The 27,573-nt window shown below is 40.6% G+C and overlaps 1 protein-coding gene across 1 annotated transcript; it reads right to left on the reverse strand.

Moving 5' to 3' along the window:
• Positions 1 to 27,288, reverse strand: ZNF367 (zinc finger protein 367). Its single transcript, XM_055579012.1, has 5 exons — positions 25,175 to 27,288; positions 9,901 to 10,051; positions 6,864 to 6,983; positions 5,717 to 5,855; positions 1 to 2,523 (listed from the first exon to the last, which is right to left on the reverse strand). The coding sequence occupies exons 1-5, from the start codon at positions 25,589 to 25,591 to the stop codon at positions 2,301 to 2,303; spliced, it is 1,050 nt and encodes a 349-aa protein (XP_055434987.1). The 5' UTR covers positions 25,592 to 27,288; the 3' UTR covers positions 1 to 2,300.
• Positions 27,289 to 27,573: the final 285 nt, after the last annotated feature.

Consider the following 27,573-nt stretch of genomic DNA (forward strand, 5'->3'; position numbering starts at 1 on the left):
TGTAAATTAAAGTAAGTTTTTATTCAAAGCAACTTTTAAAATTACAGCATGTTTATTCTTATGCTGTTAACTCTGCCAAACTACAACTTAGCCATATGAAGCATAAAACACTTCAAAAATTTGAATGTAAACCACATTTTTAACACACCTCAAATTTTAGATGCCAATGTATTTTTCCAAATATATAGCTTATATCAAAAAAAGGAACATTTTAAATATTTCTATAGTAAATAATTGTAATAATTTCTTAAAACTTCCAATTATACAAATAAAAAATGTTTGTGAATATAACTATTATAATTGACAAAAGCTGACAGGAGAAATAAACAAAAACTCTTACTTTTGAAGGCCTTAAATTTTATTATGTGTGAACAGGCAAGTATTTGTATTTTTTAAATTCCTACTGCATTTCCTTCTTTAGGTAAGTTCATTAAATTTCCCAAAACTGATGAAGCTTTTTATAGTTCATTTAAGTCATATTTGAGAGGAAAAATTCTAGAGAAAAATGTTGAAACCTAAACCAAGAAAATTCAGATGCTATAGTCTGTGCTCATAAGTGCTCCAAGTTAAAATTCTATATACCAGATTACAAAAAAAAAAATTCTTAGACCATTACAAATATAAATTCTCTTATTACAAAAAAAAAAAAAAAAAAATCCCTCAAGATTTGTAATTTACTGTACAGAGGAATTACATTTTTAAAGTATGTCCTCATCATACACATTATTTGTTACTATTATCTTTCATACTTTTGCCTCATTTCAGTACATTTACATACATCCCCTTCCCCATGGCTACATATTTTAAACTATCTGTGTACTGCAACACACTGGGATTTTGAGATAAAGAAGCCTACATTTTAGATGTTTAAACTACATCTGTAGGCTACTACTTCAATACAAAAAAAAGAAAAAAAGGCACTGATGAGCCCTTATTTCCCTTATTGTGATGTTTACTCCAATTAAGCAACCTATAAAATTACCATGCTATGCATGTTATTTAGTTTCTGCTTAAAACAAGGTAAAATGATGGAAGTTTATGCCTACATAAAGGAGGTGAACTACTCTGCTCTTCATTTTTCTATTCATGCTTCAGTACATAAAGTGGTGTTTAAAAATTTCATCTATTTTGGAAAAAATTATTTAAAACCACCACACAAGTTAACACACTTGCAGTTAAAACTATTCTGGAAGCCTACTTATTTGAGTAGCTAATATTTTCTGCAGTGTTTAACGACAGCTAATTTAGTGAACACAAAATAGCTTGGCATGTTATTCTGAAGTAAAGCAAGAAGGTGGCTTTATGCACTGAAAATATAAATAGGAGGCTTCCATTTGCTAATAATTCTAAACAAGCAGTACATTTAAATTTAGTGTTTGCTAACAAAAGATCTAAAATGGTTCACTACAAAACAACCCTGTAGATGTCCCTTTTATTAATAAAAATCCAAGTGCCAAATCTCATTACAGGGCCCATAATATATTTTTAAAATACCGATTACCAAGTTACCTAGACTTTGCAAGATTAATCATTCGATTTCAGCAAATGAGAAACATGAAATGTGCAAAAGTTCCCAAGTTAACAAGCTAGGGATGACAAGTGCTTTCAAACTTAAACATCATAGCGAGTTGTAAAACCTCAGAAAGATAGAATAAGACTGATTTCAATACAATTTTGAAAAAATTTAACTACTGTTCATCTTACCAAGATCTTCAAATATCTGTTTTCTTCCAAAGTCCCAAAGTTAGAAAGTCTTCTGAAAGTCAGTTTTCCATCTCTAGTCTTATTAGGCACACTATTTTGCAATTTTAAAATACATACCTTACTCACATCTTATACTTTCTGCTTGCTTCAGTGTTTACAGTATTATTAAACATACTAATATACATTGTTAAAAATGATCTTATAAATAATCTATTTAAACCTTCTTTGGCTACATGTACCATGCTTTTTTTTTTTTCCCCCATACAAGTGTCTTATTCAGAAAGTGCTTTCTGTGAGAACTGCTTCCAATGAATGCATTAAACTTGCAAAATCTAGCCTCCCACAATACGTAGTTTTCTACCCTGTACTAGAAGTCCCATATTTACAAAATATTTTAAACTTTACAACAAATCTTTTACCATATAAAAAAGTGCAATTCTCTCTCACCCCATATTCTGGGGCAATGACATTCTTCATACATTTCTACAGAATAGCAGCCTATGATAAGCAAATAAGGTGCTTAGCTTATGCCCAAGGATCTACTTTTTAAGTATGCTGGGCAGTACTTTTGTACAGTGGACGAGTCAGTGTTCGGGCTACTGGCGAAGCGGTGCTCCCGTCAGGTTGGCGAGCTCGATGAGAGCGAGGGCTCCGTGCAGGCGCTCCCGCTGCTCCTGGAGCCGCCGCTGCGCACCACTCTTCTCGTCGTCTTCCTCGTCAGACTGGAGATACTCCAGCGGGTCCTGCTGCTCCTGGTCAGCCTTCTGAACCAGCTTTCCTTTCAAGGTGGGAGTGCGCTGCTCTCGTGTTTCCCAGTACCTGTAATGAAATGCATCCGCATTACTTACACACATAGGTAAGACTCTCCAATGTTCACTTTTCTAAAAAAAAAAAAGGGAGTGGAGGGGGTCTTTACTACAGTATTATTTTGTGTGTTTCAGTTTATAAAATTACAAAGTGAATATGTTACATGTTTCATGCTGCTGCTGCTGCTGCTAAGTCGTGTCAGTCGTGTCCGACTCTGTGCGACCCAATAGACGGCCGCCCACCAGGCTCCTCTGTCCCTGGGATTCTCCAGGCAAGAACACTGGAGTGGGTTGCCATTTCCTTCTCCACGTTTCCATCAGTTCAGTTCAGTTCAGTCCTCAGTCGTGTCCGCCTCTTTGCAACCCCATGAATCGCAGCACGCCAGGCTTCCCTGTCCATCACCAACTCCCGGAGTTCACTCAGACTCCCGTCCATCAAGTCAGTGATGCCATCCAGCTATCTCATCCTCTGTCGTCCCCTTCTCCTCCTGCCCCCAATCCCTCCCGGCATCAGGGTCTTTTCCAATGAGTCAATTTTTCGCATGAGGTGGCCAAAGTACTGGAGTTTCAGCTTTAGCATCAGTCCTTCCAAAGAAATCCCAGGGCTGATCTCCTTCAGAATGGACTGGTTGGATCTCCTTGCAGTCCAAGGGACTCTCAAGAGTCTTCTCCAACACCACAGTTCAAAAGCATCAATTCTTTGGCGCTCAGCCTTCTTCACAGTCCAACTCTCACATCCATCCATGACCACTGGAAAAACCATAGCCTTGACTAGACGGACCTTTGTTGGCAAAGTAATGTCTCTGCTTTTCAATATGCTATCTAGGTTGGACATAACTTTCCTTCCAAGGAGTAAGCGTCTTTTAATTTCATGGCTGCAGTCATCATCTGCTGTGATTCCATAACAGAGGGGAAAACTCAAGTTCAGGAAACTGAAGGACTTGCTTAGAATTCCACAGTCAACAAATAGCAGCTCAGACTCAGCTCTGGAGTCATGTGTTTTCATCATTAAACTGATTTCAAGATCATATGTGAAATGGACTAGAGTAAAATATAGAAACAGAATAATCATAGAAGCCTATTTATCCTTTCCACAGAGGGATAGATAGCTCTATCTATCTATTATGAGAAAGTTTAAACCCACCAAAAAGAGCACAAATGGATTAATAAGGGTAACACATAGAGCTTACTCAAGAATTTAAGAGCACCATCATTATTCTATTGCATGGTCAACTGATAACTCACAAGAGAAAATGCAAATATTCCACCGTTTTTGAAAACCAAAGAAAGGCATATTTAAATCACAGTACCATTACCTACAAAAATGTCCATTCATGTTCACAGCAGCTTTATTTGTAATAGCCAAAACCAACATAAAGGCCCATCAAGAGGTGAATGAATAAATAATTGGAGTTACGGCCATCCAACAGATTACTGCACAGCTATAAAAAGGAATGAACTTATACACTCAACGACATCATGACTCTCAAAATAATTTATGCTGGTTGAAAGAAGCCAACCAAGTACATAGTGGGCGATTCCATTTGTATAAAACTCTAGAAAATGTGAGCGAACTGTACAGAGAGAAAGCAGATGAGTATTTTGGGGGGCTGGCAGTGGCAGGGAGATGCAGGCTTACATCAGTGGATTACGAAGGGACATGAGGAGGCTTGTGGAAGTGATGGGTATACTCACTATCTTGATTTTGGTGATGGTTTCACATATATCTACATATGTCAAAGCACATCAAATTACGTGCTTTAAATGTGTACACTTTATTGTTTGACAATTATGCCTCAATAAAGCTGTTTTTAAAATTACATACAAAAAAAAAAATTTACAATTACCAGATTTCAGGAAACTCAGACTACTCAAACTAGAAAACTTTTGGAAATACTAAGAAATATAAAAAGAGAAATGCAAGAAGTTCAATATGACTTCAAGGACAACTAGAAAAGGAAAACAGCAAAATACAAGTCAGCAAGATCAGCAAGGACTAGGTAAGGGCTTTGAATGCTATAATAAACGGTTTAGACTTCATACTGAGAACCATATTAGCATTTTAGAAAGACTGCTCTGGCAGCAGCATGAAGTACAGATTGAGAAGCCTTAAGTGGCTGAATCTGAGAGTTGTTAAGGAAGTAGAATCCATAGGTTGGTCACTGAGTAGATGGGAGAAAAATAAGGTAAAGATGAAAATAACTAGTTAGTTTCTGGCTTGGGCAAAATTAGATTTAATGGGGCAGTGGAGGCCAGCAAGGAGGAAGAGGGAGGAAGAAAATGGTGCAATACTTGAGACAAACCCAATCCCTGCCTTTGTGGAGCTTATGATCCTGCAGGGAAGATAGTCATTGAATAAATAAATGTGTGATGGAGGTTTTGAGATAGAAAATACAATGTGTTATAAAATCATCTGTTAAGTGGATTTAACCTTATTTGTTTTGAGGGTTACTGGGTAGGTTAGGGAAGAACTTCCTGAAGTGATGTTTAATCTGAGTAAGAAATGAAGAATGAACAGAGTGGCTAAATGAAGAAAGAAGTGAGCACAAAGGCTAGAAACTACGGGAACAGTGCTGTAGAGAGACAAGGAACCCAAGTGGCTGGAGACAGTTGTGTTCTAGAGGGAGGCAGAACCACAGAACATAATTAGGGATTCTAGAGTTTATCCTCAGTGCAGAGGAGACTAGTGAAGCTAAGGAATGGCACAATCAGCTGCTGCTGGTGTGTGAGGACTCCTTAAATCAAAACATCCTTACAGGAATGTTTTTATACTGGTCCCTTTGTTGCCATTAAAAAAAAAGAAACTGGATGCTTTGGGAAATTTTACTTTAGAAGAACCTCTAGTCTCTATCTCTCTAATAATCAATACATCACTAAATTCAATATAAAGAAAATGAAGACGGATTGTACTAATGACAAATGAAATACAATACATAAAAAACATCCTTTTCAAATGGGGTAAACCCTTGCTTTTAAATACATTGTGGTCTGGGCACTCAGACTAATATCATACAGTAGTCTTCTATCGCACACAGATCCAAATAAAACTCCTAACAATTCTGTGCTTTAAAGAAATAAAGTGCCATTTCAAGTTATTTTTAAAAAACGTGTACAAAAGCAACTTAAACTGATAGAACTGTGTAAGTCCCCAGCTTCAACCCGCACACTGGGCAGTGTTCCGCGGTAGACTGCAGGGAGAGCCTTACTTTGCCAACCACTCAGCGGCAGCCTGGTTGTCCACAGCCTGGGGCTTACTGAGAGCATCTGTGGGCTCCTCTCGCTTCAGCCTGGCATAAGGGTGCTTCGGACAGTGGCGGTTTGCATGGGTGAATCTGCTTAGGCAGCCTTCAAAACACAGAAGGAAACACACTTCATCAGAATCTGGATATCCAGCAGACATGGAAAACGTTCAGTTTCACTGGTATCCGAAAAAAATAAAATAAGATGATGAGATTCATCATTCTGTAATTTGAGGAAAAAAAAAACCTTAAGCTGGTATTATCAATGCCACTGAGAGGAAGGTGAAGACGGTTCTTTCACTTCCTGGTCATTGCAATGTAAATGCATTAAACCCCAGGGGAAAGTAATTTATTAGCACAAGTCATAAAAATATTCAAAAATCTCTGACCCAGGAATTTCGGTCTTGGCATCTGTCATAAAAAAATCCCCAAAGGTAAATAAAGCTTTAAATAGGAAAACAGGCCTCTCATGTTTGTTGATAACAAGCAAATTTTAAAAGCAAATTAAATATTCAATATCTAACACTGAGGCAATCGCTATGTATATGTGCTACATTTGTAACAACTGATATTAATCAAGAAAACCACGGAGCAACAGAACAAAACTGTACTGAATTTCAAATATAACTGTGTAAAAATGTACATAAGAAAAACAGATTAAGAAACTGGTAAAACAGTAAGTAAACACTTAAGAAAAGTGTTAAGAAATTACCAACAGTAGCAATGTTGAGCTGGTAAAATCCACCCCACCCCTGCCCCTCCTGAAAATTTAGACAATAATGTGCTTCCTTCAGTTTAACAGTTAAAAAGTTTAACACCAAAGTAAAAGCCTATGCTAAAGGCTGTATTTACTTGAATAGTTTTCTACTGCCTACAATTGGTTATAGATTTTTAATTGCCCTTTATAAAGATTTTCACCTAAAAAGAATACTTGACTTAAAAATCAATCATTTCCCAGCAATTGAGCCTGGATCACATATTAGCAAGGAAATATTAACTTAAAAGGTTTGATAAAATCTCTATCAAAAATTTCACTTCCTAAAAATTCAAGCAAAAGATATTTTAACCTTTAACTCAAACGGTTATTCCATAAACTTAACTTCTAACACCATACCGTTTTCTGAACAAACAAAAGGTTTTTCTCCGGTGTGAAGACGCTGATGGGTTTTAAGCTGTCCACTTTGAACAAAGGCTTTTCCACAGTCTGGATAGTCACACAGATAAGGTCTCTCACCTAAGTAAACAGATATTATATTTATGAGACAATAAGGTGGGGAGGGGGAAGGGGCAGGGAGAGAGAATCAACCTTTACATAAGTCATGACTGCAAACAACAATAAAACATGTTACAGCCTCTACAGAGCTGCAAATGGAAGCGCTAAGGGCACACGTGGATAGTATGAAGCAGCTAATCACTTTGGAAGCACAATGTTTTCTTTAGCCCTTGAGCTTTTAGGTACCGAGGTTCACAATTTTTGCAGTTATCATCTTCAGCTTATCCCATATTTCCCCCCACAGTCTAAGTCGCTAGCTCTTGCTGATTATTTAAAATGTCTCCACTGCCACCCTCCTCTGGTCAGACTGGTCACCCCCCACCTAGAAGGAAGCCTGGCTGGTTGCTAGTCTCTGCCTCTGTGTACCACTTTTGGAGTAGATGACACAGAGCACTTGCTTTTTCCATCCAACAACTCTCTAAAACCACCCCAAACCCTACTATTCTCCTCGAACAAGCAAAAATGGTCTGCTGACTTTTAAATGGCCCTCTAATACCTGCAATGTAGCTACTGGGTTCGGGAGCAGGGTTTATCTTAACTTCCCTCCTGGAGATTCATTCCAGCCATGAGGCAGTTCCCTACCTTCTACTCCTTGAAATCCCTGTCTTTTCTGCCCATTCAAATCTTCCCAATCCAGTAGGCTCCCAGTGAAACTTCTTCTACCCTCACCGCCCCCACCTCCAAATAATTCAGCAACATATCCCTCCACTAACTTAGTATCCTATATTGTTTCTGTATCATGAACTCTCCTTATACAAAGACGAATAGCACCTTGTACTCCATTTCAATTTCTGTACACGGCATAGTGTCAGGCTAAACAAAGTGCTCAAAAAGGTTGTTGTTCAATCATAATTAAACTTACTTCCTGAATAAACATTCTTTTTGGTCAACAATTATACATTGGTTCTTCCAATATGACTCACAGAACAGTAATGAGTCTTCCCTAAATTTTTTATTTAGAAATGTACTAAATGAATGTAACAGTTGGACACAAGTTAATAAACATAGACTAGAGTAAGAGAAAAGTTTTTCTACTCTCTGAAAGCATATACCATTAGAACTTAACTATAGCATGGAGATCTTGGGCTCAGGTCCCTGGTACACAGTGTAATAGGCGTAGAAGTATTGGGTGGCACACAATGGATCAGTGGTAGATCAGTACTGGACTCAAGCACCTTTTTATTATGCCACGTCATCTTGAATCGTGGCAACTGATTCCACACTGGCAACATGTACTCTATAGCTGTGAACCGCTTATTTGGGGTTATTTCAGGCTGCTGCTGCTGCTAAGTCACTTCAGTCGTGTCCGACTCTGTGCGACTCCATAGACGGCAGCCCACCAGGCTCCTATGTCCCTGGGATTCTCCAGGCAAAAATACTGGAGTGGGTTGCCACTTCCTTCTCCATATTTCAGGCTAAGTTGATTGAAAAAAATTCTCAGAATCAGATATGCATGAAATAATAGTTTTACTGAATGGTACCTGAATTCAAATCCTCTTGGCCACCTTAGTTTACAATGATTCAAAATTAAAACTTTACCCCTTTTCAGAAATTTAGCTAAGAACACCTATATTCTAGCATGTCATTGAACTATATCTTTTCAAAAACTAAAAGAAAAAAGAAACAGGTGATAACCATAAACATAGTGGAACAAACAGGGGACTACAGGTTAAAAACACAAATTCTATGGCCACCTCATGTGAAAAGTTGACTCACTGGAAAAGACTCTGATGCTGGGAGGGATTAGGGGCAGGAGGAGAAGGGGCAGACAGAGGATGAGATGGCTGGATGGCATCACTGACTCGATGGACGTGAGTCTGAGTGAACTCTGGGAGTTGGTGATGGATAGGGAGGCCTGGCATGCTGCGATTCATTGGGTCTCAAAGAGTCAGACACGACTGAGCGACTGAACTGAACTGAACTGAACAGACCAAGAGAAATAGAATGAGAACCACTTCTAATGGCCACATTCACAAAGTAATAAAAAACAGGTAAAATGAACTTAACCATACATTTTATTTAAGTCAATACATCTAAAATTTTATCATTTCAATTTGTAATCATTATCAAAAATTATTAAGGACATTGTTTACTCTCTTTTTTTCATACTAAGTGTATTTTATACATACTGCTCATGTCAATCTGGACGAGCCACAGTTCAAGTGCTCAAGGGCCACATACGTTACTGTATTGGCAGTGTACTTCTAGACTAAAGAGTATGAGAAGTTATAAGTCAGTGGTAATTGGGTGCTTTCGTGCCTCAGTTTCCTCATCTGTAAATTTTTTGATGTCATTATTAGAAATATATGGCTCCTTCAGGGACCCACTTTCTCTGTGGCAAGAACAAGACCCTCTTTATATTATCTTTTTCTTCTCTGTATGGTATTTTAAATGCAAGTATGACTTCTTTACACAAATAAAGATATATGATAGTCTTGGGATAACTACCTATAATATATTTATTTCTGAAAAATTACTTCACCTTAGATTCAAATATCCTGATGGCACTGAGGACTCTAGACATTCTATTAAAAATTTGACTATTAGTGATTTAGGATTTGACTTATAAATCAGTTTTAACAGTCAAACAGACAACTTAAAGGCATATCAAGTAAAATTTGGATAGGATAGAACCAAATTTAGTAATACTCCTGTGACAGCCACACTAATTACCATGACAACTTTAGAAATCACATGGTATCAATGTTCAGAACTATCCCTCCCCACCAAAGGAGAACCTGACTATATGGCGCCCGCTTTTAAAATCTTACAATAAGGAAATGTGAGGCAACTAAAAAATTAATTTATAGGCCTAAACATCAAATCAGCTTTCATTTAAGTGTCACTTTTGGCATTCGCTAAAATTTGCTCAACTTACCTGTATGAGTCCTTTTGTGAGCCTGGAGTGATTTCTCCCGTGGAAACACCCTATTACAGATGTTACAACGGATTCTGCTGGACGAATGCTCTCCTTCATTTATTAAATCCCGTACAGTATCTGCTCTGGGTCTACCACGTCGGATTCCATCCTGTTAACAATTTGTAAAACATTAATATAATTTATTTCACTCCACTCATTAAAATACAGTATCATAATTCAGGCATACTTTGTGTCAGTTCAATTCAGTCGCTCCGTCGTGTCCGACTCTTTGCAACCCCATGAATCGCAGCACGCCAGGCCTCCCTGTCCATCACCAACTCCTGGAGTTTACCCAAACTCATGTCCATCAAGTCAGTGATGCCATCCAGCCATCTCACATCTCATCCTCTGTCGTCCCCTTCTCCTCCTGCCCTCAATCCCTCCCAGCATCAGGGTCTTTTCCAATGAGTCAGCTCTTCGCATCAGGTGGCCAAAGTATTGGAGTTTCAGCTTCAGCATCAGTCCTTCCAATGAACACCCAGGACTGATCTCCTTTAGGATGGACTGGTTGGATCTCCTTGCAGTCCAAGGGACTCTCAAGAGTCTTCTCCAACACCACAGTTCAAAAGCATCAATTCTTTGGTGCTCAGCTTTCTTCATAGTCCAACTCTCACATCCATTCATGACTACTGGAAAAACCACAGCCTTGACTAGACAGACCTTTGTTGGCAAAGTAATGTCTCTGCTTTTCAATATGCTGTCTAGGTTGGTCATAACTTTCCTTCTAAGGACTAAGCGTCTTTTAATTTCATGGCTGCAATCACAATCTGCAGTGATTTTGGAGCCCAGAAAAATAAAGTCAGCCACTGTTTCCCCATCTATTTCCCATGAAGTGATGGGACCAGATGCCATGATCTTCGTTTTCTGAATGTTGAGCTTTAAGCCAACTTTTTCACTCTCCTCTTTCACTTTCATCAAGAGGCTCTTTAGTTCTTCTTCACTTTCTGCCATAAGGGTGGTGTCATCTGCATATCTGAGGTTATTGATATTTCACCTGGCAATCTTGATTCCAGCTTGTGCTTCTTCCAGCCCAGCGTTTCTCAGGATGTACTCTGCATATAAGTTAAATAAGCAGGGTGACAATATACAGCCTTGACGTACTCCTTTTCCTATTTGGAACCAGTGTGTTGTTCCATGTCCAGTTCTAACTGTTGCTTCCTGACCTGCATATAGGTTTCTCAAGAGGCAGGTCAGGTGGTCTGGTATTCCCATCTCTTTCAGAATTTTCCACAGTTTTTTGTGATCCACACAGTCAAAGGCTTTGGCATAGTCAATAAAGCAGAAATAGATGTTTTTCTGGAACTCTCTTGCTTTTCCAATGATCCAGCAGATGTTGGCAATTTGATCTCTGGTTCCTCTGCCTTTTCTAAAACCAGCTTGAACATCTGGAAGTTCATGGCTCACATATTGCTGAAGCCTGGCTTGGAGAATTTGAGCATTACTTTAGTAGCGTGCGCTGCTGCTGCTAAGTCGCTTCAATCGTGTCTGACTCTGTGCGACCCCATAGACAGCAGCCCACAAGGCTCCCCCGTCCCTGGGATTCTCCAGGCAAGAACACTGGAGTGGGTTGCCATATTGTGCGGTAGTTTGAGCATTCTTTGGCATTGCCTTTCTTTGGGATTGGAATGAAAAGCACTTTGCAGACACTGCATTTATTACAATTGAAGGATTTGTAGCAACTCTGTGTAGTCAGATGGTAGTTAGCATTTTTTAGAAATAAATTTTTTTTTTTTTGGCTGCTCTGGGTCTTCATTGCTGTGTGCCGGCTTTCTGTAGTTGTGGCAAGCGGGGGTTACTCTCTAGTTGCAGTGTGCGGGCTTCTCATTGTGGTAATTTCTCTTGTTGCAGTTCCTGGGCTCTAAAGCACAGGCTCAGTAGTTGTTGCACACAGGCTCAGTTGCCCCACAGCATGTGGTATCCTCCTGGACCACGGATCAAACCCATGTCCCCTGAATTGGCAGGTGGATTCTTAACCACTGGACCACCAGCGAAGCACCAAAGTGTTTTTTGGACAGCAAGGAGATCAAACCAGTCAATTCTAAAGGAAATCAACCCTAAATATTCATTGGAAGGACTGATGATGGAGCTGAAGCTCCAGTACTTTGCCCATTTGCTGCAAAGAGCAGATTCCTTGGAAAAGACCCTGATGCTGGGAAAGACTGAAGGCAGGAGGAGAAGTGGGGGAACAGAGGATGAGATGGCTGGATTGTCACTGTTGTCATTGACTCAATGGACATGAGTCGGAAAAAACTCTGGGAGATACTGAAGGACAGTGAGGCCTGGAGTGCTGCAGTCCATGGGGTTGCAAAGAGTCAGACATGACTTAGCGACTGAACAACATTTTTTTTTTAGACATAATGCTATTGCACACTAAAGAAACTATAGTATAACATAACTTTTTATTCACTAAGAAACCAAAAAAGTTGCGTGACTTGCTTTATTGCAGTATTGACTTTACTGCAGCAGTCTAGGACTAAACCCACAGAATCTCAAAGGTGTGCCTGTAAATAACCATTTAATACCTTTCTTCAGTGACATCAGTGAAATGGCAGAGTAGGTAGTTTCAAGGTCCCACCCCCCCACAAATCACTGAAAAATCAAGCAAAAACTGCCAAAATCAGCTTTGTCACAACTCCAGAAAATAATTAGAAATTTACAGCAACTCAGCCAACAATAACTCAAGAAACTAGCAATGTAAAACTGTAGGAAAGTTGTGTAGCACATTTAACAACTCCTTGCCCCACCCTCTCCTCACAGTGGTCTTTGAAGATAGTTGTCTTCATTCTCAGTGTAGGATCCCAGTCCCTGGTTCAAGAGAGAAGACTTTATATTCTGAAAGAATTGTGTTTGCCTGTTTTCCCCAGCCTGGGGGCTACCTGAAGCTCTGACTAACTTAGAACTCTCTCTGGGCAGAAAAGTGGCTACATGGAGGGCATCTCTCCAAAACCTTGTAAGGCCAATAACAACTTACTGCCACCTGGGGAAAAAGATTTCAACAAAGGCACACAGACACACCAAAAGCCTGGGAGGACAAGCTGGGGAGAGAATTTCTTTGGGAAGTTAGGGCATTGAAAAGTGCCCACATATCCTAAAGGAAGGAATTTAGAAAGCCACATACTTGCCCAGCACAGGAATCATACTCAGAAAAGATATGAGAAGAATCAAAGCTTTCACTTCTGACTGATTTTTAGGCTCAGCACAAGCAAGAAATGAAGGTTAAAACAGAATTGTAAACAGTCTGGCTAAGTATATAAGGAGAGCTACAGCACAGAACCATTCTGCAAAGTTAAAGGGTTTTACTTTTTAACTTTTTCTTTCTCCACCACCAGCCCCCCACAACCCTGCCCCCTGTTTGGTTCCAAGCACTCAAGAAAATCTCAAAATATGAGCTGATCTCAAGCTAAAGAAAACAGACTTCAGAGAACAAATGCAACAAAGAGTTTACAAAAAATACACACACAAAAAAAAACCAAGAAAAGTCACCAAACAACTACAAACCACAGTACACAACTAAAACGAACTCTGAGGAGAGAGAGTTTCATTTCCAGAGCTACTCCTTCATAATATGCAAAACACCCAGTTTTCAACAATGTTTCACAAAGCATGCAAGAAAAAAAAATACGGCCCATGCATAAGAGTTAATTTTTCCTACGAGGAAGCAGACCTTGGGCTTACTAGTCAAAGAAGTTAAATAAACTGTCTTAAATACGTTGAAAGAGGTAATAGAAACCATGGACAAAGGACAAAAGAAAACCAGGAGAACTCTGTTTCAACAAACAGAGAATGCCAATAAAGAAACAAATTATGTTTAAAATATAGAAATTCTAGAACTAAAAAATACAATAACCGAAATGAAGAAGAAAAAAAAAATTTCACTCCAGAGTCTTAATGGCAGATTTGAACTGGCAGGAGGAAAGAACCTGCAAATTCAAAAATAGGTCAACTATTTTTAATCCAGTCTGAGGAACAAAGAATGAACAGGGCCTAAGGCACCAGTAAGACATCAAGTGTCTTACGGGCCCATTTGGGCTGCTGAAACAAAATACTACACACTGGGTAACTTATAAACAACAGAAATTTATTTCTCACAGTTCTTGTGGTTGTAAAGTCCAAGGTTAAGGTGCCGGCATGGTCAGGTGAGCGACTACTTCCTGGTTCACAGCCAGTGCCTTCTTGCTGTGTCCTCACATGGCAGAAGCGGGCAGGAGAGCTCTCCAGGGCTTCTTTCATAACGGCTTTAATTCTGTTTATGAGGGCTCCACCTCCATGACCTAACCACCTCCCAAAGGCCCCATCTCCTAACACCATCATTTTGGGGGTCAGGATCTCAACACACAAATTTAGGGGGACACCTTAGCATTAAGCTTATCAACACACACACGCAATCAGAGATCCAGAGGCAAGAGGAAATAGGGCAGAAAGAATATTTAAAGATATAATGGCTGCAAACTTCCCAGAGTTGATAAGACACAAGTCTAAACCCCCAAGGTCAATCAACTTCTATAATAAACACAAAGAGAGATGCAAAGGGAGACATAATCAAACAATCAAAAGACAAAGATTCTGGAAGCAGTTTTTGTCAGTTTTTATCATGCCTACAAATTCTAAATAGGATTAACAGCTGATTTCTCAGGAGAAATTGTACAAATCAGTGGGATATGTTTAAAGTGCTGAGAGGGAAAAAAAATCAAACAATAATCTTATATTCAACAAAACTATTGTTAAAAAATGAAGACATTAAGCATTCCAAGATAAACGCTAAGAGTTCATTGCTAGCAGGTCTGCCCTACAATAAATCTGAAGGGAGTTAATTCTTCAGACAAAAATGAAAAGACACTAGACAATTACTCAAAGCCATACAAAGAAATAAACAACACCAGGTAACTACCTAAGCTAGAAGTATTGTACTTTGGGCTTATAACGTCTCTCTTCTGTCCTATATAAAAGGCAAATGCCAAGTGTATTAAAAAATAATAAATCTTTGTTAGTGGGAACACAATATAAGGTGTAATTGTGACAACAATAACAAAAATGGAGAGAAACAGAAATATATGGGAGCAGAACTTTTGTATACTATTGGAACTAAGGTGATATTAATTCAAAATAGATATTTTTCACATTTTTAAGAAGTTAAGCAAAATTCCCAAGGTCATCACTAAAAAGAAGAAAGGAAGGAAAAGAATACCAGAAAAGGAAACAAGAAAGGAAAGAAAACGATAAACTACAAAAAACTCAATCACAAAAGGAGGCAGTAATGGAGGAATTCATAAACACAATAGGTATAAGACATATAGAAAACAAAAGGGGAGTAGTTCTTCCTCATAAGTAATCACTTTAAATGTAAATCGATTAAATACTACAAATAAAAAGCACAGATTGGCAGAATGGATTTTTTTTTTTTTTTTTAATGAACCAACTATATGCTATCGACAAGAAGCTCACCTTAGAGCCAAAAAACATAAAAAGGTTAAAAGTGAAAGGATGAAAAAGAGAACAATTATAAACACATGCATATCTAACAACAGAGCTCCAAAGATATATGAAGCAAAAACTGGCAGAACTGAAAATAAAATGAGATAGTTCAAAAAAGCTGGAGATTTTCACTCCAATTAATGGATAGGACAATTAGACAGGTCAACAAAGATACAGAAGACTTGAATAACACTATGAACCAACTACACCTAAAGACACATGCAGAACATTTCACACAAAAACAGAAAAATACCCATTTTTCTCAAGTGCACATGGAGCATTTCCCAAGACAGACCATATGTTGGGCCCAAAGCAAGTATCAGTAAATTTTAAAAGATTGAAATCATCCAAAGCATCTTCTCTGACACACATGGAATGAAACTATAAACTGGTAACTGAAAGAAAACTGGAAAACACATAAAATATGTGGTAATTAAACACTCTTAAATAGCCAATGGGTCAAAGAAGAGATCATATACACAGGTTCAATGCAACCCATATTAAAATCCCAAAGGTCTTTGCAGAAATGGAAAAAGCAATCCTCTACTCATGGAACTGCAAGAGGTTCTAAGTAGGCAAAACAATATAGCAATGGAAATTAAGACAGTGTGGTACTGGTGTAAGGATAGACATAGGCCAATGAAATGAAATTGGGAGTCAAGAAATAAACCTTTATTCTATGGCCAACTGATTTTCAACAAGGGTTCCAAGAACACTCAATGGGGATAGAACAGCTCTTCAACAGTTCTTAGATAACTGGATTTCTTCCTGCAAAAGAATGAAATTGTACCTCACACAATATATCAAAAATTAACTCAAAACGCATCACACCAAAATGTGAAAGCTGAAACTTTAAAACTCTTTTTAAAAAAAAGAAAAGGGATAAATATTCATGACCTCAGATTTGACAGTGGATTCTTAGATGTGGCACCAATAGCATAAGCAACAGAAGAATACACAAACTGGACTTCAAATTAAAAACATTTGCACGTCAAAAGACATTATCAAGAAAGTGAAAAGACAACCTAGAGAATGGGATACAATAAGTTGCAAATCATTTATCTGATAGGTTTCAGTATCTAGAATATATAAAGAACTTTTGCAACACAACAAAAAGAAAACTCAAATAAAAAAGGGGCAAAGGACTTGAATAGACATTTCTCCAAAGCAGTTATATTGATACATATGGCCAGCAAGGTCATGGAAATACAAATCAAAACCACAGTTCAGGTTAATTATACTTCAGTAAAGCCTGAAGAGAAAAAAATTAATTTAAAAAAAAACACAGTGAAATACTATTTCACACCAACTCAATTATATTTAAAAAAAAAAAACAAAAAAAAACCAGGAACATAAGTAGGAAATAAGGTGATTTTTGGCATGAATGTGGAGAAACTGGAAACTTCTGCTGGTGGGAATGTAAAGTGGTTTAGCCATTTTGGAAGAGATTGACAGTGTGATACAATATCATATATATATATGTACATATACACATACAATGGAATGTTATTCAGTGATAGAAACAGTCATACATGCTACATGGTGGATGACCCTCAGAAAACAGTATACTAAATAAAAGAAGTCAGACACAGAAGGCCACATATTGTATGATCTATGTTATAAGATGTCCAGACAGAAAACAGTTGGTGTTTTTCAGAGACTGCCTATAGAGGGGAAAAACGAGTGGCTAAATAATGAATAAGCAACTTTCTTTGGGGGTGATGAAAATGTTTTGAAGCTTGATATAGGTGGTAGTTTCACAACCTTGTGAACTACCAAGTGTCAGTGAATTACAATTTAAGATGGTCAATTTTATGCTATGCAAATGTCAGCTCAATAAAAAAAAACAACTAAAGAGCTCAGAACATACTATGGCCTTTAGTTAATAATGTATCAATTTGGTTCATTAATTACAGTGAATGTGGGACTTCCCTAGGGGTCCAGTGGCTGAGATTCTGCACTCCCAATGCAGGGGGCCCAGATCTGATCCGTGGTCGGGGAATTAGATGGCACATGCCACAAATGAGACCTGGTGTAGCAAAATAAAAATATACTAAGCACAACATGTGTCAAAATGATGTAAGATAATGGCAACAGAGGAGACTGGGTACATGCTTTATGGGAACTCCTTGTACTGTCTTAAGATTTCTAGGTATCTAAAACTAATCAACCATAAGCATTTACTTGGAAAAAAAAAAAAAAAAAAAAGCTTTCTTCCCAGGTAAGTTACATTTTTACACATACAAGTTATATATAAAAAATAACACCTACATCCAAACTGAAGATGTCTTTACTGCTTTCCATATAAAAACCTAAAGTCTTCCTAAAGCTTAAAAACATCACCTGAAACCTTGATAATAAGCAAGATTCCCTTCAGTCAATGTTCACCTTGTAAGAAAAGCATAATCTCAATATGGATGAGTATCTTATAGGATAAATCATGTCTAAATATTCATAGATATTAAAACCTATTTTGCCAACAGCTTAGAGATGGAAGCAACCTAAATGTTCACTGACAAATGAATAGACAAAAGAAATGTGATATTTTCTTATTATTCAGCCTTAAAAAAGGCAAGTCTGTCATATGCTACAACATGGATGAACATTAAGGACATTATTCCAAGTGAAATAAGTCACAAAAAGATAAATACTACATGATTCCACTTATATGAGGTATCTAAAGAGTTTCAAAACTCTTAAAACAGAAGCAGAATGGTGGTTGTCAGGATCCAGAATGGAGAAAATGGGAGCTAGATGGGTATAGTTTCAGTTTCACAAGATAAAAAAGTTCTGGAGTTCTATTATGACAATGTTCATATAGTTAGTACTTTAAAATGGTTAAGTTGGTAAATTTTTTGTTTTTTCTTTTTTGCCACAAAAGTGAAAAAAGAAAAAAAGAATGTAAGAGAGCACTGTGGCAGATTATTAACAATGTTAAAATATTCACTGCCCCTCCCTCCTGTCAGCCCCATGGAGGCCAACTTGGCCATATGGCTTGGCTTTGACCAATAAAACATGAGTGGAAATTACATGTGTGACCTCTGAGCAAAAGGTTTACAAGCCATCACAAGGTTCTACCATCTCTCTTTCTGCTCCACCTTAAGACTAACATGTCCCAGGTAGGGAACATTCCCTTCTAGGTCCCAGAATGACAGGATAAAGAGCACCCTCACAGGCTGCATAATACAAGCTTTGCATAGGTTGAGATTGAGATTTTGAGGTTGTATTCTGCAGCATGGTTTAGCCTAAGCTAACTGACTCAGGTATGTTGTTAATATATGTTTGTTGATGGGATAAAAATCTCACCCATTCTCCACAATAACTGTATAAATTATTGCTGGTTATGGTATCATGGGGCTTCCCTGATAGCTCAGCTGGTAAAGAATCTGCCTGCAATGTGGGAGACCTGGGTTTGATCCCTGGGTTGGGAAGATCCCTTGGAGAAGGGAATGGCTACCCACTCCAGTATTCTGGCCTGGAGAATTCCATGGACTATAGTCCATGGGGTCTCAAAGAGTTGGACATGACTGAGCAACCTTCACTTCACTTCATGGTATCATGAATAATTGTTCTAAATGCAAAATAAACACACCATCTATGATCCATAAAAATCACAGGTGATTGGTTCTGTTAAGAAAGAAATGGAACATGAAATAAGGTTAATTAAAAACTTTAGTGATTCAGCTCCGCCACAGCAAAAAGGATCATTTCCCTACTATTTTTTAAATACATAAAACATACTATTCACTGTATTACAATTTGAAATAATTGATTTAGTATCAAATAAGTAAACTATTTAATATCAAAATTTTAAGATTACCCATTATTATTTTCTGTTTTTGGTTAAAAAAAAATTAACAAGCATGTTTTACAGTGGGGGAACATTTTTTGTTTAAGTTAACTATTTGGTTGCTTCCCAGTAACTCTAAGATCTTGTCTCAGCTACAAACTACATGTTCATTTTCCAAATGAGAAATAGAGCTGAAAAATGCAACATAATCCAACATCTCAGTGATATGCAGGTAAAGCTTCACTAAATGTATTCTTTTAGCTAAGAAAATTAAGCAAGGCAAGTAATCATCTGCTACCCTAAATAAATGAAAAAAGAGCATCTTTTAACCATATATACAAAAATGTCACTCTAAGAAAAAACTTTTCATTTCAGCCTTAGCAATTAAAAACAAAAGCATGTTTCCATGTACACTTTGACAATAACAAAGTGTTAACTCATCAGTGACTAAGTATACTTGTAGTTTAAGAGACAAACCTTGTCAAGACTACTTGATGATCTGCAAAAATAATAATAATAAATAATTAGAAACTCTAACATATCTTATTGCTGCCACTGCTGCTAAGTCGCTACAGTTGTGTCTGACTCTGGCGACCCCGTAGACGGCAGCCCACCAGGCTCCCCCATCCCTGGGATTCTCCAGGCAAGAACACTGGAGTGGGTTGCCATTTCCTTCTCCAACGCATGAAAGTGAAAAGTGAAAGTGAAGTCACTCAAGCACATCCGACTCCTAGTGACCCCATGGACTGCAGCCTACCAGCCTCCTCCGTCCATGGGATTTTCCAGGCAAGAGTACTGGAGTGGGGTGCCATTGCCTTCTCTGCATCTTATTGCTATTATGTGGCAACTGCTGCAAAATAAGCTACTAGAAAGAAGTAAAATAAATATATTGCTAAAAATGTTTGCATATCTCAGCAATTTTAATTTTTAAAACAATCCCAATACCACCAAAAGGTAGTGATTTAAAAATGTTTTCTAAAATATGTCACGATAAATGTTTTATTTTCAAACATCAATAACTTTAAAAAGTTATTTAATAAAGTTTGAGTTATTTCTCAAGACACTTAGAATAATGTACACATTTCCCTAGGCTTTCAAAAAAGCTATATTCAAACTTGATGTTCGCATGATTACTAAAAACACTAAAAGTTCTTGACACATTTTTTTACAAAGCAAAATTTGAATAAAGTACACAAACAACCTGGAAGGAAAAGAAAAACAGTTTTCAGTAGAAGAGGTGTATACCTTCTTGTTTTTATGAGAAAATGTAAATAGATCTTATTTCCCTTTTCCAATTCAGATTTGATCCAAATTTCCTGTGGCTCACATATCTGCTTCCTAACGCCATCCGTTACTTTGACTTATCTTCACAACTTTACAAGTCTTAATTTGTATCTATCTATTGTGGAAAATTTTGAAAGAGATGGGACTACCAGACCACCTGACCTGCCTCTTGAGAAATCTGTATGCAGGTCAGGAAGCAACAGTTAGAACTGGACATGGAACAGACTGGTTCCAAATAGGAAAAGGAGTACATCAAGGCTGTATATTGTCACCCTGCTTATTTAACTTATATGCAGAGTACATCCTGAGAAATGCTGGGCTGGAAGAAGCACAAGCTGGAATCAAGATTGCCAGGAGAAATATCAATAACCTCAGATAATGCAGATGACACCACCCTTATGGCAGGAAGTGAAGAGGAACTAAAGAGCCTCTTGATGAGAGTGAAAAAGGAGAGTGAAAAAGTTGGCTTAAAGCTCAACATTCAGAAAACTTAAGATCATGGCATCTGGTCGCATCATTTCATGGGAAATAGATGGGGAAACAGTGTCAGACTTTATTTTTTGGGGCTCCAAAATCACTGCAGTCATGAAATTCAAAGACGCTTATTCCTTGGAAGGAAAGTTATGACCAACCTAGACAGCATATTCAAAAGCAGAGATATTACTTTGCCAACAAAGGTCCGTCTAGTCAAGGCTATGGTTTTTCCTGTGGTCATGTATGGATGTGAGAGTTGGACTGTGAAGAAAGCTGAGCGCCGAAGAATTGATGCTTTTGAACTGTGGTGTTGGAGAAGACTCTTGAGAGTCCCTTGGACTGCAAGGAGATCCAACCAGTCCATCCTAAAGGAGATCAGTCCTGGGTGTTCATTGGAAGGACTGATGCTGAAGCTGAAACTCCAGTACTTTGGCCACCTCATGCGAAGAGCTGACTCACTGGAAAAGACCCTGATGCTGGGAGGGATTGAGGGCAGGAGGAGAAGGGGACGACAGAGGATGAGATGGCTGGATGGCATCACCGACTTGATGGACACGAGTTTGGGTAAACTCCGGGAGTTGGCGATGGACAGGGAGGCCTGGTGTGCTGCGATTCATGGGTTTGCAAAGAGTCGGATACGACTGAGCGACTGAACTGAACTGAACTGAACTGACTGATTACATGTACTCTCATAAAGCACTTCAATTGAGATATCATTTTGAATAGTGTATTTTATAAGTCTACTTGCATCTTCTTTTTTTGGGGGGTACACTGGGTGTTCATTGCTACATCCTGGCTTTCTCTAGTTGCAGTAAGAAGGGGCTGCTTCTAGTCATGGTGCATGGGCTTCTTATTACACTGGTTTCTCTTGTTGCAGAGCACAGGCTGTTCTGGAGTATGTAAGCTTCAGTGTTGTGGTGCATGGGCTTAGTTTCCCTGCTGCATGTGAAATCTTCCTGGACTAGAGATTGAACCCATGTTTCCTGCTTTGGCAGGCGGGTTCTTAACCACTGGACCACCAAGAAAGTCCATTTTTCCTTTTCCTTTTTTGGACAAGCCACCCAGCACACAGGATCTTAGTTCCCCCACCAGGAGTTGACCAGGGATCAAACCCATGCCTCCTACAGTGGAAGAGTCCTAACCACTGGACTACCAGGAAATTTCCTACTTGAATCTTAATATTAAAGGAAAAAAACCAAAAAACCCTAAAGTCAACTCACAGAAGCAGTATCATGTAGGGATTAAGAGTAAGAGCTCTAAAAGGTTCCAATCAGTTCTGCTGCTTATCATATGATATTAACTTTGGGGACTTCTCTAATTCTTTTCATCAGATAAACAAGGTAAATTGATTAAAAAATTCAAAACAATCAACACAAAGTCTGGTGGTTTGCTCTGCAAGGCAATGAATAATAAATAGTGGCTACTGTGTTGATGAAACATGTTAATACGATGTTATGTTTAAATATGGTGGTGATCAAAACTATTGGCTACTACAAGGCTATGGGCTACTACAAGGCTAAGTACAGTTTAGACGTTTAAAATGATCTGTGATAGAAAGGTGAAACAGGATAGGCAGCTGGCAGGTCTTGAAGGGTAAATCTGAGGATGTGCAGAGAAGTCAAACTACACAGGTCCCACAGTGGAAGAATAACTTCATGAATGCAATCTGAGTAAAGGGCACAAGCTATGGGGGCTTGGAATATCCTTTGCCAGAGGAATATTAGACCTGCTCCCTTCCGTCCCAGAATTCTACAACCTGGGGAGAGACAGTGGTAATATATAACTGTATCCCAATAGTGCTAAACAATCTTGTGATGAGGGGCCAAAATAAGCTGGCAGAAGTTGGATATTTTCCCCACAGGCAGGGGAGGCAAAAATTGGGCAGCAACAAACAAGCAAGGACTGAGATGCTGAAGCCTCCCTTCCCAGCAGTGGTAACAAATACTGAATGAACACAAATGTTCTCAAACCCATAGCAGTTATTGCCTCTTACCCAAATACTGAGAGAAGGGGGAGGGGGGAGGGGGCCAGAGGGAAGCATGCTATTGGCATCAACTATATCTCAGACTTGTCTTCCATCTTCCCAAAAGGTGAGCCGATTCTGATTCACTCATGCATGTGGAGATAAAAGAACTATGAGTACTTTAGAAAAGCAAAACAAAAGAATTAGACTAAAAGTAAAGAATGTACTGATCATAAATCAAACTAGGTAACTGCCTTAAAGCAAAGTATATTCCAGACCTTCCCCCATCAGGATGGAGATGCTAAATGAATGAATTTTTTGGAGCTGTATTTGGATTCTTCACTGATAAAAGGATCAACTTGTCTAACAATTTATGAAACAGTTATAGTACGAAGGACTGTGAGGAGGGAAAAAAGTAACATGTATAAAAGCTTTTTACATGTTTTTCATTAACTTGTACTATATTTTACCTCTGATAATAGACAAAGTAAAAATAAAATTCAAACTCATGCATTATTAAGAACTTTTTTTTAAAGATTTATGTGAAGATAGACTGGGGCCAAAAATCCAAACCAAACAACAAAAAAACCCCATACCTATAGAATTTCATTTATCTATGATAACATTAACCTCCTTGGATAATCCAAAATTAGATTCAGTTATAATCAGGAATAAAATAATAGATGCAAAATCTTCTACAAGTAAATTATGCATATATGTCTTTATGTTGCTCAACTATATAACCTACTATATGTTTTTTTCAAGTGGTAAACATGTAAATATATTAATATGGAAAAATACCTAGGCTACCCAGCCAGCTTATTAAAGCCTATTTAGAGACAGCACACTGTGATTGCTCACTTCACAAATACAGCACTAATATAAATATTTCTACTACTTCTTTCAAATTTTTACTTAAGTATAGCTTTAAGAGTTGAAGTGTGTCAAGACATACAGCTGTATAATTACAGTTCTTTAATAACAATGCAATTAGTAACAAAGTGTACCAATTTCCTCAGGGCTCAACAGAGTTTCAGTATCTTTGCTACTGTGTGTAAAATGATGACCAACTTGTTTCAATTTATACAGTATTTGCCAATATAGATGTACTTATCCACAAGGTGATTTGTTTTATCTTTAACAAACTGCTTACCTTATATAGCCACTTAACTAATAGAACTTGAATGCTAGACATATCAGCACTACTCATTACACAAATACTTTTCTGTTATTGTTTAGTAGCTAACTCGTGTCCGACTCTACTATGACCCCATGGACTGAACCCCCCAGGCTCCGCTGTTCATGGGATTTCCCAGGCAACAACACCGGAGTGGGTTGCCATTTCCTTCTCCAGGGGATTTTCCTCACCCAGGAATGGAACTCGCGTCTCCTGCCTTAGCAGGCCGATTCTTTACCACTGAGCCACCATGGAAGCCCTGCTTCAGAACTTGGAGCCACAAAAACGCGTCTATCCTATCAGCATTCCTGCTACCTAGCTGTGTGCCTTGGGGAGCTCCCTTCACCAATACCTCTAAGTATCAATTGCCTGATCCGTAAATTGTAGGTTTGAATCCTTCCCGGTTCTAAAACAGACCGAGTCTCCAAGCAATTTGAAGTCGGTGACAACAGCGTCCGATTCCACTCTGTGCTCTCATAACATAGCAAAGTTGTACGCTTACTTAGTACAACTGGGAGCCAGTTGTACTCGCTGGGTAAGATTCCCCTAAGTCCCTTCTTGTTCTTCGGCCGTCTCCGCAAGGCATCTTTAGCAGGGTCGTGGTGTCTGCAGTGATGGAGCAGAAACGGCGCAACCCCTCCCTTCCTGCACCCAGAGGAACAGCTGAAGGCCTGCGGCCCCTTCCCGCCCTCTCCCTCCAGAGAGGACTCAGCGGTGAGCCGAACGGCTGACAAAGCCGGCTGACCATTCCGGTCCGTGACCCCCAGGCCGCGTTCCCGCCCACTGCACCTGCTGGCCAGTGGCTTCTATTCCGCTGGGCCTCCCCAAGCCCCTGCCGAAGTCACGTGACTGAAGTCCAGTCCCGCCCCCTAGTGGGGGGGCCAGATTTTTGGCGCGCGGCAGTGACGTCAGCGTCCTGTCACCCGCCACCACCCGCCCCCGCCGCAGCGAAAGAGACCTCGCGTTTTTAACTCGGCCCCGCCCCGCCCGCCGAGCCCGCGGGCGCTGCCGGCCCCGCAGCGCCGTTAACGGGCCTTGACTGCCCCGCGCCCCCCCCGCCTGCGCCACTTACCTTGAGGTGGCCGCTGTCCGGGCTGCTCGCCTCCTCCTCGTCTTCACCTCCCGAGGCGGCGGCGGCCGAGACGGTGGGCGGCGGCGCGCCCCGTCCGCGAAGCCCCAGGTGCTCGGCGGTGGCGGCGGCGGCAGGCAAGGCAGCCGAGGCTGCGCCCCCGGAGGCTCCGGGGCTGAGCGTCACGTTGTGCGCGTTCTCGCCCCAGCGCCACGGGTACACCATGAAGTCGCTGAAGCCAGGGCTGGTGGGGATGAGCGGAGGCGGCGGCTCTGGCTCCCCTCCGCCGCCGCATGTGGGCTTGATCGGGGTCGTCCTGATGACCGACACCAGCACCCGCTTCGGGGAATCCTGGCAGAAGATGACGGGCGGCGGCTGAGGGGCGTTGTCCGCCATCTGCGCCTCCACACCCCGGATCATTGCCTGGCCCGGATCCGCAGCTCTGGCGGCCGTGGGCCGCACTCCCCGAGCCCGGGTCTGGTCCTTGCTCCGCTCGCCGGCGCTGCTCCGAGTTGCTGGCTCTCAGTCTTGCCGGCTCTCAGTCCCGCCGGCTCATGGCAGGCGGACGTTTCCTGGAACTCGCCTGCGCTGCGGCCAGTGAAGGAACAGAACGGCTCGGCCGGACCAGACGGTCAGGGCTGGACCCCCAACCCTTGGGTCAAACCCGCTCTCCGCTGTTTATACTCTCCAACGCAGGCTGCAGCTGCAGGAAGCAGCGGGCGGCTTGCCTTTGCGATGACAGGGGAGCTGGACGCGAGGCGCCGAGCCCCCGAAAATAACAACCTGCCGCCGGGGTCCCTACTCCTGTTTTTCCCGCGTTACATTTCGCGCCTGGGCGGAACCAATCACCGCAAGGCCCCTGCCCGCTGGCCGCAGCGGCGAGTGACAGGACGCGCGAGCCAATGGCCGGGCCTGGACTTCTTTCTAGCCAGACCGGGGCGGAGCCGGACCTGCGCGCGGGTCCTTTCTGCCATGCTATTGGCCGCCGCTCTTGTATTTTTTTTTTCTTCCAGAGGAGCCAACAGCGTTCGAAACTCCAGGGGAGCGCGCGACGTCGGCACTCACCCAGACACACCCTCCGGGAGCCCCGCCCCTGCTGTCCCTCTGCGCGGGTAGTCGAGGTTGGCGACCAGTGGGGGTGACGGGCAGGGGCAAGCGACAAGAGGGTTGCTGATTGGAGAGGTATCGGTGACGGGGCGGGCTAGGGGCGGTCGTTGGCCGGCTGGGGCTTGCGTCTGCCCACCCCACCCGCCTGTGGCTGTTGGGCTGTAGTTCCCGCGCGGCTGCGAATTTAAAGGGCTGGGGCCCGCGTCGCCCTCCCGGTTCTCAGCTCCCGCCACCCGCTCAAGAGAGACCGAGGCCTTCCTACTGTAGTTTCTAGTAGATACCAAGAAGTGTGTAGTTTCTTAATGATTCCCGTCTGCCCAGCTGTTGGACTCGCTGAGTGGACCCAATCCGCGCCCCCGACTCGTCCCAAGACTGAGGTGGGCATCAGTCCTAGCCTTCGCCTCCTCGGGCGTCGGTTTCCCATCTGTGCTAAGTAGGATAGTTAAGGAGGTCATCTCTGAGTTCCCTGTATGCTGCTCGCACCTCGGAGAGACACGAACGCAGGCGAGTGTCCATTCTCACGCTCGAGACGGATGCCCCAAAGACGCCAGAGGACTCCCTGCCCTCCCTGCCGCGGATCCAAACCCAGTCTGGGGCCGCCCCTTCATCCCCCATCTGAAAGGGTGTGGAGCTATGGATGCCCCGGTCATTCCAGACCCCACTCGGCACCCAAGGGATCTTGATTGACAGGAATCAAAAGTCTGACAGTCAACCTCCCCCCGCCCAACCCGTGTCAGGGGCACTTTGGGTCTCAGAAAGGGATGGGGCAAAATGGAATGTCCAGCCTCGTATTCCCTAGAATGTGAAAGAAGTGACTGTCTTGTTTTGTTCTTTGCTGTATTGCCAGGGCCAAGCCTGACTTGTTTTAGACTTTCAATAAATATTTGTTGAATAAATGAATGAATATCCAGTAGTTAACAGTTAGGATTAGTAATTAGAACAGGCCTGCATAATAGATAGCTGAGTATTCTCTCCCTGTCTGCCCCCACCCCCAATACACACATCTGTCCCCTAAGTGTTTAAAAACAAGTACAACTTATATAAACAATTTCTAAGATACATTTTTAAGTGATTTTTAAAAAAAATATGGAATAGTGTGATTTTTTTTCACATATTTTAAAAGGTGAGGGGAAATATATACACTTCAGCTTTTAAATATACAAAGTACCTCTAGCAAGGTACACAAGAAACTGATACATAAGTTGACCCCAAGGAGGGGAGTTGTGTAACTGGGAAACAAATGGAAAGATTTCAGAAGATACAACATATAATTTTGTATCTTCTGAAATTTGAAG

Source organism: Bubalus kerabau, chromosome 4 (genome assembly GCF_029407905.1).
Source record: "Bubalus kerabau isolate K-KA32 ecotype Philippines breed swamp buffalo chromosome 4, PCC_UOA_SB_1v2, whole genome shotgun sequence".
Classification (NCBI taxonomy): Eukaryota; Metazoa; Chordata; class Mammalia; order Artiodactyla; family Bovidae; genus Bubalus; species Bubalus kerabau.

Bases quoted from the DNA above. Each gene is read 5' to 3' on its own strand.
- ZNF367 (XM_055579012.1), bottom strand. From the start codon at position 25,591: ATGATCCGGGGTGTGGAGGCGCAGATGGCGGACAACGCCCCTCAGCCG. The intron at 5,856-6,863 runs GTATGGTGTTAG...TGTGTTTTGAAG, and splicing joins TTTTGTTTGTTCAGAAAACG to GCTGCCTAAGCAGATTCACC. The intron at 2,524-5,716 runs GTAAGGCTCTCC...ATTTCATTACAG, and splicing joins GCCGCTGAGTGGTTGGCAAA to GTACTGGGAAACACGAGAGC.